A 14,456-nucleotide genomic window follows, 5' to 3' on the forward strand; every position below is an offset into this window, starting at 1 on the left:
GTGTTTGGTTTTCTGTTCTTGTGATAGTTTGCTAAGAATGATGGTTTCCAGCTGCATCCATGTCCCTACAAAGGACACAAACTCATCCTTTCTTATGGCTGCATAGTATTCCATGGTGTATATGATTTATTAACACACCACTGCCTGGTCATCCAAGTCTTTGTGTCAGGGAGAAAAATGTCTATACAATAATGGTGTCACTCGGAAGTTCAGGTCAAAAAAACCAAAAAGGTGACAATGACACAAATGAGATATTTAAAAATTAACTTTTAAAATTAATACAGAGGCCAGGTGCAGTGGCTCACGCCTGTAATCCCAGCACTTTGGGAGACCAAGGCAGGCAGATCACTTGAGTCCAGGAGTTTGAGACCAGCCTGGGCAACATGGCGAAACCCATCTCTATTAAAAATAAAAAAAAACTAGCCAGGAGTGGCGGCAAACACCTGTAATCCCAGTTATTCAGGAGGCTGAGGCACGAGAATTGCTTGAACCCAAGAGGCGGAGGTTGCGGTGAGCCAAGATCGCACCACTGCATTCCAGCCTGAGTGACAGAGCAAGATTGTGCCTCAAAAAAATAATTAAAAAATAAAATTAATAAAGAAGCATAGTTTTTTTAACATCCCATTCTCTCCAAAAGTAAAGTCATGTCTTAGAAAGTCCCTTCATGCTCCATGGTTTCGCCTCACTATCCCCAACCCCAGGCAATTTTGTAGGGGACAACTGTGGCGCTGTGCTAGCAGAAGGTGAAAAAGCAGCCTTGGACACTATAGCACTTAACCAAGAAGAAAACTACAAATTATTGTAAGGCAATATTTGCTTAAAAAATAGGCCGGGCGCGGTGGCTCATGCCTGTAATCCCAGCACTTTGGGAAGCCGAGGTGGACAGATAACAAGGTCAGGAGATCAAGACCATCCCGGCTAACACAGTGAAACCCTGTCTCTACCAAAAATACAAAAAATTAGCCGGGCTTGGTGGCACGCGCCTGTGGTCCCAGCTACTCAGGAGGCTGAGGCAGGAGAATAGCTTGAACTCAGGAGGCGGAGCTTGCAGTGAGCTGAGTTCGCGCCACTGCACTCCAGCCTCTGCGACAGAGGAGACTCCATCTCAAAAAATAATAATAAATAAATATAGAAAACTACAAATTAGTTACATAAATACATATTGTCATAACTTTTTTTTAAACCTTGGTAAATTACAGCTAGAGACAAGAAAGAAAAATAATTTATACATTATGACTATTCTGTAGATCAAAGAATGATTATCACTACTTTGAAAACGTTAATATTAGCTGCATACATTTCCATAAAGACTTCAGCCAGCCGAGCGTGGTGCCTCACACCTGTAATCCCAGTACTTTGGGAGATTGAGGCGGGCGGATCACCACAGGCCAGGAGTTCAAGACCAGCCTGGCCAACAGGGTGAAACTCCATCTCTACTAAAAATACAAAAATTAGCCAGGCGTGGTGGCACACACCTGTAGTCCCAGCTACTCAGAAAGCTGGGGCAGGAGAATCGTTTGAACCGGGTAGACGGAGGTTGCAGTAACCCAAGATTACGCCACTGCACTCCAGCCTGGGCAACACAGGGAGACTCTGTCTCAAAACAAACAAACAAAAAAAGACTTCAACCTTCCTCCTCTAAAACATATTTTAACATAAAAAAATTTGTTTAATCAGATCTACATTGAGACTTTATATATATCAATGCAAAATGGCCAACATAACAAGAGGATCTATTTATTTTGACCTATGTCATAGAGTATAATCAATTAATGAATTAAAGCAAACAGTGCGTTTCTTTTACTAAATATAATCAAATATATAATCTTAACAATCACAAAGCCTCTTGTTATTCAATTCTACTTACCCCAAAGGTTTTGGCTTGTGCGTATCTAAGGAGTGCAATTGACATCTCTTATTCTTCTTACTTTTTGGAATAGCATCTATCATATCATTTAGTTTGGACCTAATTAAAAATAAAACGTATTAAGGGTTTAATTCATTTTTCTTTCAAATTTTAAAATCTCTATTTACTGTCTTTTAAAGAGAAGTCTCAAAACAAAACAAAACAAAACACCACTTTTCTCTATCCCCACTGTATCTAGCAGTGTGCCTGGCACTCAAGTATTTCAACACTGACTGCTAACTGACTCTCAGCCATCTTCCCTTGCCCAGCCATTATGTAAATACACCAGCTGCGGAAGCACACACCTGCAGTCCCAGCTATCTGGGAAGCCAAGGTGAAAGGATCACTTAAGCCCAAGGGTTTGAGGCCAGCCTGGGCAACATAGTGAGACCCCATGTCTGTAAAAAATATATAAAAACCCCACAAAACAATACGTAAACACAATACATCCTTGAAGAGGAGTCATCAACAGAAATTTTATGCAAATATAGAATACACACTACTACTATCCTCACCCTCCATCCAACCAATGAGCAAACTTTGTCAATTCTACCTTTTAAATGTATCTAGAATCAGGCCTGGTACAGTAGCTCATGCCTATAATCCCAGCACTTTGGAAGGCTGAGGTAGGAGGATCATTTCAGGTCAGGAGTTCAAAGCCAGCCTGGGTAACATCAAAATTTTCATCTCTACAGAAAATTTTAAAATGAAGCCAGGCATGGCTCACACCTGTAATCCCAGCACTTTGGGAGGCTGAGGCCAGTGGATCACTTGAGGCCAGGAGTTAAGAGACCAGCATGGCCAACATGGAGAAACCCTATTTCTACTAAAGAAAAACACAAAAATTAGACAGATGTGGTGGTGCACGCCTGTAATCCCAGCTACTCGGGAGGCTGAGGCACAAGAATCACTTGAACCAGGGAGGTGGAAGTAGCAACGAGCCAAGATTGCACCACTGCACTGCAGCTTGAGACAGAGTGAGACTCTGTCTCAAAAAAAAAAAAGAATGAAAGCTGAATAAAATTTAACCAATCTAGAATCAAATCACTTCTTTTTTTTTTTTTTTTTTTTTTGAGATGGAGTCTTGCTCTGTCCCCCAGGCTGGAGTGCAGTGGCACAATATCAGCTCACTGCAAGCTCCACCTCCCGGGTTCACGCCATTCTCCTGCCTCAGCCTCCCAAGTAGCTGGGACTACAGGCACCTGCCACCGCGCCTGGCTAATTTTTTGTATTTTTTTTATTAGAGATGGAGTTTCACTGTTAGCCAGGATGGTCTTGATCTCCCGACCTCAGGTGATCCGCCTGCCTCGGCCTCCCAAAGTGCTGGGATTACAGGTGTGAGTCACCATGCCCAGCCTAGAATCAGATCACTTATAACCTCTACCATTATCATCCCTGTGCAACCCACCAATCTCTAGCTTAGTTAACTGCCAATAGCTGGCCTCCTAAATTGTCTCCTTGCCGTCACCTTCTGCCCTTTACATTCCAGGCCTCACTCAGCAGCCAGAGTGATCCTTTTAAAACATGAATCAGATTATATCATTCCACTGTTCAAAAACACTCCAAGGCTTGTCTTCCCAAGTCCAGGCACAGTAAATATCAAAAGTCCCTACCACCATCTCTAAATAGGAAAGCCTCAGGGTTTACTTTTCAGACCTCTCCTTCTTTTCCTATTTATATTCACTAAATGAGACAAATTTACAGCTCTAACCCAGACCTCTCTGAATTCTACTTGGATGTCTAATCGCTATCTCAAACTTAGCACACCCAAAGATGAGCTCTGTTACATTTCTCCCCAGTCTTGTCCATCGCAGTAAATGGAAACTATTTGTCCATTCTTTTTTTTTTTTTTTTTTGAGACGGTCTCGCTCTGTTGCCCACGCTGGAGTGCAGTGGCGCGATCTTGGCTCACTGCAACCTCCACCTCCTGGGTTCAAGCAATTCTGTCTCAGCCTCCCCAGTAGCTGGGATTACAGGCGCCTGCCACCACTCCCGGCTAATTTTGGTATTTTTAATAGAGATGGGGTTTCACCATGTTGGCCAGGCTGGTCTCAAACTCCTGACCTCTGGTGATCTGCCTGCATCGGCCTCCCAAAGTGCTGGGATTACAGGTGTGAGCAACCACGCAAGGCATTTTGTCCATTCTTCATATCACAAATCTGAGAATCATTTTTGATGCCCTCCCTCACAACCAATCTATTCAAAAAATCCCATTGGCTCATTCCTCAAAATATATCCAGGATTCTTTATAACCATTTTTCACTACCCCCATGGCCATTATTCATTCTCAATACAGAGGTCAAAGTAAGCCAAATTTCATCAGACTATGCCGCTCTTCTGCTCAAAACCTTCCCAAAGCTCACCTCACTCAGAGTAAAAACAAAAGACCTCAGTTGGGCATGGTGGCTCACGCATGTAATCCCAGCACTTTGGGAGGCTGAGGTGGGCAGATCGCCTGAGGTCAGGAGTTCAAGACCAACCTGGCCAACATGGCGAAACCCTGTCTCTACTAAAAAATACAAAAAAAATCCAAGCATGGTGGTGGCCACCTATAATCCTAGCTACTTGGGAGGCTGAGGCAAGAGAATCACTTGAACCCAGGAGGCAGTGGTTGCAGTGAGCCGAGATCACACCACTGCACTCCGGCCTGGGCAACAATAGCGAAACTCCACCTGAAAAAAATAAAAATATGACTGGACCTTTTATTACTCCTTTTTTTTTCTTTTTTTGAGATGGAGTTTCATTCTTGTTGCCCAGGTTGGAGGGCAATGTGCGATCTCGGCTCACTGCAACTGCTGCCTCCTGGGTTTGAGCGATTCTCCTGCCTCAGCCTCCCGAGTAGGTGAGATTACAGGCACCCACCACCATGCCTGGCTAATTTTTTGTATTTTTAGTAGAGACTCGGTTTCACCGTGTTGCCCAGGCTGGTCTTGAACTCCTGAGCTCAGGCAATCCAAATGCCTAGGCTTCCCAAAGTGTTGGGATTATAGGCGTGAGCCACCGCGCCCAGCCACTCTTTTTTTTTTCTGAGATGGAGTTTCGCTCTTGTTGCCCAGGCTGCAGTGCAATGGCACCATCTCGGCTCACTGTAACCTCTGCCTCCTGGGTTCAAGTGATTCTCCTGCCTCAGCCTCCTGAATAGCTGGGATTACAGCCACGCACCACCACGCCCGGCTAATTTTTGTATTTTTAGTAGAGACGGGGTTTCACCACGTTGGTCAGGCTGGTCTCGAACTGCCCGCCTCAGCCTCCCAAAGTGCTGGGATTACAGGCGTGAGCCACCGCGCCCGGCCTTATTACTCTGCTGACCCCACCTTTATATTACTGTTCCCTTCATTCATCTGGCTCCAGCCACAATGACTTCCTTACTATTCCTCAAACATGCCAATAAAACCCCAACCTCAGAACCTTTACACTAGCTGTTCCTTCTCTGCCTTCCCCCAGTTTTCTACAAGATTTGCTTGCTCACTTCATTCAAGTCTATATTCAATGTCATTTTATCAGGGAGGCCTTTCCTGACCACCCTCCACAATAATTCTACCCCTGCTCCATTCTCTACCTCCCTTACTGGTTTTTCTAATTTATCATCCCTGACAAAGTACGTATTTGCTTACTGTCTGCTTCTCCCCATGTGGAGAGTGGAAACTTTACATTCACTGGTACACAGTAATAAAATCATTAAATTACACTCAATCTTTCCTTCAAGAAAATAAGCTGCCACTGTCACCAAGCTGTTTCAAATTTTAACAAACCCATTTTCTCCTAATTGATTATACTTACCCATGTACATAAAATAATGTATAAAGCTTCTTTGCATCAGTCATGCAGCTTCTAGTTACAGACAGGACTCCCTTGGGCCCTACTGTTAGGGGTTCAAGAGCAGGATTTCCAGACTCTACAAGCTGGGAAAAGAGGCGTTCCACACTGCGACGACAACCAACACATGGGACAAGCTGAGAAAGTGCACTCAGGACTTCGCGTGATGTCACCACCATGGCAATACTTAGATCCTGTTGCTTAAGCATACCATGTCGCTGAAAGAGGGAAAGAAAATGAAGGAGTGTCCTTTAAAAAGACATAAAATTACACTTTCACTACTACTGGTTCCTATCCTTGTGCAGTAAGTACAACCTGGAAAGGGTTTACCAGCTCTACCTGCAACTGAGTCAGAAAGGCAACGTAGTCAGCCTTGTCCATGTTGTACGGAGTTTGCGCCACAAACCCCCTTCCTCTAGAATCTAGGGTAAACGATTCTGCTTAGTATGCCAAAAAGCAGTCCTGCATCTGGAAATGTAGGGTTGGTTCAGTGACTATTAGGCCAGTCCTCTTACCAAAAAAAAAGAACAATACAGCTACACCTTTTTTTTTGGTTGGTTGGTTTTTGTTTTTTGAGACTGAGTCTCGCTCTGTCGCCAGGCTGGAGTGCAGTGGCACAATCTCAGCTCACTGCAACCTCTGCCTCCTGGGTTCAAGTGATTCTCCCGCCTCAGACTCCAGAGTAGCTGGGACTACAGGCATGTACCACCACACCCAGCTAATTTTAGTATTTTTAGTAGAGATGGGGTTTCACCATGTTGGCCAGGATGGTCTTGATCTCTTGACCTTGTGATCCATCTGCCTCAGCCTCCCAAAGTGCTGTGATTACAGGCGTGAGCCACCAAGCCTGACCTGTTTCCTTTTTTTGTTTTGTTCTGTTTTTACAACTTTTAACAACACACTATCACTATGTTTAGCTACAGGACTCAGGTTAGGATGGTAATCATGTGGAGCAGCAATTCCCAATCTGGAGGTATGACCAGGTGTATTACGGATTAGTGGGAGAAAACATGGCCTATCTTCCCTATGTAGGGAAGTGAGGAACTAGCATGCTGCTGCTTATGAATGGTATCTGCTGGTTACGACAAGGTAGAAAAATAACTGAGAGCTACTGTTGCAGATAAATGAGCAAACTCTAGTAAGTAACTTCTACCTGACAGAGTTATAGTTAACTGCAGTTAACACTTCCAGATTTACCAAAAACAGATAGGAAAGTAGGATAATTCCCAAGAAGCATTTTCTCACATTTACCATTACCCTTCCATTCAAAGTTTTCTCTAAAAGTAGAAATAAGAGTTCTGAAGTAAACTAATAAGTCATCTTCCAATATCTTAATTATAGTCAGCCCTCTGTATCCACGGGTTCTACATCTGTGAATTTAACCAACCAAGGATTGAAAATATTTGAGGGGAAAAAAAGGATGGTGGCATCTGTACTAAACACGTACAGACTTTTCTTCCTTGTCATTATTCCCTAAATGATGCAGTATAACTACTATTTACACAGCATTTACATTGTATTAGGTACCATAGATAATCAAAATATGCTTTAAAGTATATGGGAGGATGTGCAGAGGTTATATGCAAATATATATCTTATTTTTTTCTGAGACAAGGTCTCACTCTATTGCCCAGGCTGGAGTGCAGTGATGCGATCTCAGGTGACTATAACCTCTGCCTCCTGGGCTCAAGAGATCCTCCCACTTGAGCCTACTGAATAGCTGGGATCCCAAGCACATGCCACCATGTCCGCCCAACGTTTTTGCATTTTCTGTAGAGACAGGGTTTTGCCATGTTGCCCAACTACTGAACTCAAGTGATCCACCTGCCTTGGCCTCCCAAAGTGCTGGGATTACAGGCATGAGCCACCATGCCCAGCCCTTACTACACCATTTTCTATAAGGGACTTGAGCATTGTGGATTTTGGTTTGCATAGGGATCCTTGAACTATCCCCCACAGATACCAAGGGATAACTGTATATTGCATTTAAGTGTATTTATAAAGTACTATATTTCTCAGGAATTAAATAAACATCAGAAAGTTCATAATATAGGATTATTTTGTCTCAACAAAACAATTACTACAGCAGAAAACCAACAAGTTTTTAATGAAAAATTATATACCTTATCTTTTAAAAACTAGGAAAGATGGCCTGGTTTTAAAATTAAAGTCTTATGGACATGTAAAATATTAACACACCACCACCAATTCTTTTTCACATGGCAGTTACATAAATCAGGTAGGTAAATATGTATGCTTACTACAGCAATGGTAAAAGAGCAATTTCAGTGCAATATTAAGACCTAGAGAACCCTATATAAAACTAATATAGCTAAATTTTAAATGAGTCTTTAAAATACGCATACACCATTAAAAACACTGATTGAGGTTAACTAGTTTTTTACTTTCCTCTGGAACAGTCCACTGATAAGAGAAAAACGCCTCAAATGAGCATGTGCACCACTCCAGCAAACACAATGGATATGCGGCCTCTTCCAAGTGCTGGCAGGCCACCGCACATGCAGACCCAAGGGAAGACTCAGGAGAGAAGAAATGTAAACTCCAGACTCATGCCAAAACATGGGGTCTTGCCATGTTCCCCAAGCTGGTCTTGACTCCTGGGCTCAAGTGATCTACAGGCCTCAGACTCCCAAATTACCAGGATTATAGACATGAGCCATTGCACCCAGCCTGTTAACAATTTTTAAAGAAATTAAAATAAAAAACATACATACATAAGTATACATAAATACAAAACAAAAAACAAACAAAAAAAAACACTGATTGAAAAAACTATTACCTGAATGAACTGCTTTAGCTGTGCACCATTATTCTGATGTCCATCGAGATTTAACACATTGTCAGGAAATTCCATCACCATCTTAAAATGCAAACAGTACAGAAATCAATTATTTTACCCCTCTGAAAACAGGATACAGCCTACAAACTCCAGAAATAGAACCCTGAAAGCCAGATTTGCACCCATCCCTGCCCCTCAAAATTTTTTTAAAAATCCGACTACATGGCCCAGTGCAGTGGCTCAAGCCTGTAATCCCAGCACTCTGGGAGGCCGGGGGTGGAGGGGGCAGGCGGATCACCTGAGGTTGGGAGTTCAAGACCAGCCTGACCAACATGGAGAAACCCCGTCTCTATTAAATATACAAAATTAGCCGGGTTTGGTGGTGCATGCCTGTAATCCCAGCTACTTGGGAGGCTGAGCCAGGAGAATTGCTTGAACCCGGGCGGTGGAGGTTGCAGTGAGCCGAAATCGTGCCACTGCACTCCAGCCTGGACAACAGTGAACCTCTGTCAAAAAAAAAAAAACAAAACAAAAATCCGATCCTTTTTTTTGAGACGGAGTCTTGCTCCATCACCTAGGCTGGAGTGCAGTGGCATGATTTCAACTCATCACAACCTCCACCTCCTGGGTTCAAGCAATTCTCCTGCCTCAGCCTCCTGAGTAACTAGGACTACAGGCACCCAACACCATGCCCAGCTAATTTTTGTATTTTTAGTACAGACGGGGTTTCACCATGTTGGCCAGGTTGGTCTCGAACTCCTGACCTCAGCCGCCCAAAGTACCAGGATTACAAGCGTGAGCCACTGTGCCCAGCCAGAACAGTGCCTGGCACATAGTAAATGTTTGCTCTAATTATGAATAAAAAGGACACACTGATATACTTATTCAATTATCAAAATTCACTACCATAGGAAGGCATATGAAGCTTAAGGAGGCTTCGGCATGTCACATAATGGGAATCTGTAATTAGTACATTTTACTGATCTGCTGTCATACCACAGATTTTAAGTAGTACCACAATTATGTATCACTACAAGCCATTTTTACTATGTCATCAAATTAAAGCAGCATCCTGATTTCAGGTATTAAAATGTGGGGGAAAAAGATATGCCTTCAAAACAATGTTAAGTAACATATGTATATCTTAACTAAAACATTGTTAAAGATCAAACATATTGTACTAGGACCAACTATTTCCACATAACAAGGACCACAAACTCCCACAAAACCAGAGTGAAGTCAAGACAAAAAGACCCACTTAAGGCAAAAACAAAATATTCCTCAGTTGAATGTGGTCTTAAAAACATCACTTCCTTCCCCAACCAGAACCAAAGACCTGCTTCTTTAATGGATGTGACCATTCCTTTCTTCCCATATTAGAGAAATTTAAAATATGCTTGTTCTAACAACAAAATGAGGCCTCATTAACAGCTAAGTCAAATGTAAGCAATAGATTTAAGAGTTTTTCTTGATTTGATAAGGGAGGAATATGAGATATATGAAGTAAGGAAACAGATACTAAGAAGATGGACTATGACACAAATATTAACTTACTTCAGACTGCATGTACAACATTTTTAGTGTGTATACTTTATCTTTCAAAAAAAGAAAACACATTATATGTGGTTATCTCTAGGTAGTAAGACAACTTTTTCTACATGTGTTCCTGTATTTCCCAAATATATTACAATGCATATATACTATATATTACGGGGGGAAGAGTTAATGCTCCTTGCTTCCAATTCTATATTCACTATATCATGTTCAGAGACATGCTTCCATTTCTTTTTTTTTTTTTGAGACAGAGTCTCGCTCTGTCACCCAGGCTGGAGTGCAGTGGCGCAATCTTGGCTCGCTGCAACCTCCGCCTCCCAGGTTCAAGCAATTCTCCTGCCTCAGCCTCCTGAGTAGCTGAGATTACAGGCACCTGCCACCAAGCATGGCTAATTTTTTGTATTTTTAGTAGAAACAGGGTTTTGCCATGTTGCCCAGGCTGGTTTCAAACTCCCAAGCTCAGGCAACCTGCCCGCCTCGGTCTCCCAAAGTGCTGGGATTACAAGCGTGAGTCACCTCGCCCAGCCCATTTCAATAGCTTTTACCATTCTGGAAGTTTTTTCTTCCATATATACAGATGAAATGTTCAAACGTCAATCATCCAATTTTCAGGTTTATCAACCCTGACATCTTGTTTCTAGTTTTCCTTCTTAGTCTTCTCATTAACACCTCCAAAAGCAGGTAGCAATAAGTAATAATAAAGACACTTCATATGTACTAGACATCGTTATAAGCACTTTAATACATTATCTCTATCAACAGTACAAAGCAAAACTGAAGTCAATGGTCTATGTTAATGCTGTAGTAATAAATGATCTGGTGGCCGGGCGCGGTGGCTCAAGCCTGTAATTCCAGCACTTTGGGAGGCCGAGACGGGCAGATCACGAGGTCAGGAGATCGAGACTATCCTGGCTAACACGGTGAAACCCCGTCTCTACTAAAAAATACAAAAAAAAAAACTAGCCGGGCGAGGTGGCGAGCTACTGTAGTCCCAGCTACAGGAGGCTGAGGCAGGAGAATGGCGTAAACCCGGGAGGCGGAGCTTGCAGTGAGCTGAGATCCGGCCACCGCACTCCAGCCTGGGTGACAGAGCGAGACTCCGTCTCAAAAAAAATAAAAATAAAAATAAAAAATAAATGATCTGGTGACGATGATTGAAATGAGCAAAATATCTAATGATCTATACTGCCTATTGTATGTATTCTATTTAACATGGTCTACTCCAATTTTAAAAAATAACAATAATAATCCTGGTATTGGAAATCCTGGTCCAGAAAACTTTACAATAAAAGCAATGAAATAGTTAATAGTTCAATTAACTCATATTTTCTGGAATCATCAAAAGGTTTAAGACACAAAGAAATTTAACTGTCAAGTTATTAAAAATGTATAAACTTTTGAAACCATGTAATTCAACAGAATATTGCAGGTCACTCCAAACCTACCATTTAAGCAACTAATACCTTGATTTATATTTTCACTTGCTTGATAAAAATATACACCATTTCGCCACATACCAACAGCCATAATAAAAAAAAATATGACAGTCATCTATAGTGTTTAAAGATCAAAGCTATCAATTTAAGAAACAAATATTCCTTATTTAACTAAATCAAAGTCTCTCCAGTCTGGTTCTTAGGCAAAATCTAAATTCTGACTCAGTATGTATTTTTATTCTGATCAACTGTTTTAAAAATTGAAACGGAGGTCAAAGACCACATCTAATAATACTGAGACCTGCGAGCTGATTTGTAAAATTTTTTTTGAGACAGGGTCTCACTCTGTTGTCTAGGCTGGAGTGTAACAGCTCAATCTTGACTCACTGCAGCCTCTGCCTCCCAAGTTTAAGCAATTCTCCCACCTCAGCCTCCCAAGTAGCTGGGATTACAGGCATACCACCACGCCCAGCTAATTTTGTATTTTTAGTATAGATGGGGTTTTACCATACTGGCCAGGCTGGTCCCGAACTCCTGACCCCAGGTGATCCACCCTCCGAGGCCTCCAAAAGTGCTGGGATGACAGGCGTAAGCCACCGTGCCCAGTCTAAAATATTTTAATTATATGGATAATACCTGATTTAGGAATTATTTTTAAAAAGTCAGTAAAGAAGCTGATGGCTCACACCCGTAACCCCAACACTTTGGGAGGCCGAGGCGGGTGGATCACCTGAGGTCGTGAGCTCGAGACCAGCCTGACCAACGTGGAGAAACCCTCTCTCTACTAAAAATACAAAAAATTAGCTGTGGTGGCACATGCCTGTAATCCCAGCTACTCAGGAGGCTGAGACAGGATAATTACTTAAACCGGGAGGCGGAGGTTGTGGTGAGCCGAGATCGTGCCATTGCACACTAGCCTGGGCAGCAAGAGCAAAACTCCATCTCAAAAAAAAAAAGTCAATAAAGAACAGTTAAGTATTTTTAAAAACAAAACTCATTTCAAATCATTTCATTTTAACCTAATTAGTACCGAAAATACTAAGATCTAATTTATTTCTGTCTTTCCCGGTTTCATCAGCTTACATACTCCTAAATTTGCTCTTGTATTTACTCACCACTCTGGCTAGAGACAATGCACTCACACTAAATAATTACTCTGTCCTTGCCTTTCAAACACTTAAGACAATGGCTTTTTACCTTACTGTTTTCTGGCCAATCACTATACGGTGTTAAATGTTTTAAGAGATGAAAATAAAAAGGGGAAGGCAAAGAGGCTAGTAGCACAATTTGTTCTTCACTCTTTAAAACCACTTCCTTAACTTAATCTTGAGATTCTAGGTTACCTGAAGGAAGACAGTCCTGTAAAGTATTGCAGGTGTGGCTTTATAGAGGCATCATTAGCATTCAGCTTCATGAAGAGGTTCCCTACCCATAGCTAGCCACAAATAGAACAAGTCATTGTGCTGCAATTACTGCTTTATAAAGTTTACTGAATCCATTACCCACTTTCACTCTTAAGTATCTGTCCTGGTTTCTCCTGACCACAAAAAAAAATCTGTTCTTAGCGCATTCTCACAAGTTCTAACCAACAATATACTAAGTTTGCATTTATTAAAATCACTGTCATTTTGGTTTTACTCTTTTACTTCTTCATCCACACAGTTATTTGTAACATCTATCACCCTCAGTAAAATTAACTGTTACAGTTGAAAGAAAACATTAAATGCTAAACTTTCAACAATTATAAAACATTTAATTCCCAAGTGGATATGCTATCATTTATTATCTTTTAAAGTGTAAGACATCAAGAACTCTTATCAGATTAACGCTGTACATGGAAACAAGAACAAAAAGAAAAAAAAAAAAACCCAAACTCTTATCAGAGTAGTCTATTTAGATTGGTTTAAATCAGGAGAGTAAACTGCGATGCAGAAATATGGTAACAATCTGGCCGGGAGCAGTGGTTCATGCCTGTAATCCCAGCACTTTGGGAGGCTGAAGCACGTGGATCACTTGAGGTCAGGAATTCAAGACCAGACCAGCCCGGCCAAAATGGTGAAGCCTCGTCTCTACTAAAAATACAAAAATTAGCCAGGCAAGGTGGCAGGCGCCTGTAATTCCAGCTACTCAGGAGGCTGAGGCACAAGAATCGCCTGACCCTGGAAGGCGGAGGTTGTAGTGAGCCAAGATCATGCCACTGCACTCCAGCCTAGGTGACAGAGTAAGACTCCATCTCAAAAAAAAGAAAGAAAAGAAATATTGTAGCAATCTGACAATATGTACCTGGAACTTTACAAAAGGTTCTTATCCTTTGATTCAGTAATTCCACTTCCAAAAGCCTGAGAAAACATTTTAATGCAAAGATTTTTGCATTATTTATGTTCTTACAGTTTATTCATAGCAAAAACTAGAACAACCTCCATGCCCAACAGTGGAAAAATAATTACGGAATGTCATACAACAGAATATTACACGGCCATTAAAAATGTTTAAAAATGACAAGAAAAAGTGTTTTCAAAATTACATTTAGTGAAATAAATCAGGACAAAAAATGTTACAGAAAATACATTAACTCTGTATCTATGTGTGTGTCTAGGACTGAAATTATACCAAATGCTGCTTATCCCTGAGAAGTATGACTAAGGGTAATTTGCTTTGTAGTTATTTTTCAAGATTTTAGAAGGAATATATATTTTGGCTGGGTGTGGTGGCTCATGCCTGTAATCCCAGCACTTTGGGAGGCCAAGATGGACAGATCACCTGAGGTCAGGAGTTCGAGACTGGCCTGGCCAACATAGGGAAACCCCATCTCTTCTAAAAATACAAAAAAATCAGACAGGCATGGTGGCACGCGCCTGTAATCCCAGCTACTCAGGTGACTGAGGCAGGAGAATCACTTGAACCCGAGAGGCAGAGGTTGCAGTGAGCCGAGAGCATGCCACTG

At 41.7% G+C, this 14,456-nt stretch overlaps 1 protein-coding gene across 2 annotated transcripts in view; it reads right to left on the reverse strand.

Moving 5' to 3' along the window:
* The window catches only part of GGNBP2 (gametogenetin binding protein 2), a 52,565-nt gene that overhangs the window by 34,304 nt on the left and 3,805 nt on the right, over window positions 1–14,456 (reverse strand). For both annotated transcript variants that reach the window (XM_011990237.1, XM_011990236.1), the window contains exons 2-4: window positions 8,523–8,603; window positions 5,687–5,940; window positions 1,868–1,966 (exon numbers count right to left, since the gene is read on the reverse strand). In XM_011990237.1, coding sequence (XP_011845627.1) covers window positions 1,868–1,966; window positions 5,687–5,940; window positions 8,523–8,603 — 434 coding nt within the window. The remainder of the gene's footprint in view (window positions 1–1,867; window positions 1,967–5,686; window positions 5,941–8,522; window positions 8,604–14,456) is intronic.

Source organism: Mandrillus leucophaeus, unplaced genomic scaffold, assembly GCF_000951045.1.
Source record: "Mandrillus leucophaeus isolate KB7577 unplaced genomic scaffold, Mleu.le_1.0 Scaffold374, whole genome shotgun sequence".
Taxonomy (NCBI): domain Eukaryota; kingdom Metazoa; phylum Chordata; class Mammalia; order Primates; family Cercopithecidae; genus Mandrillus; species Mandrillus leucophaeus.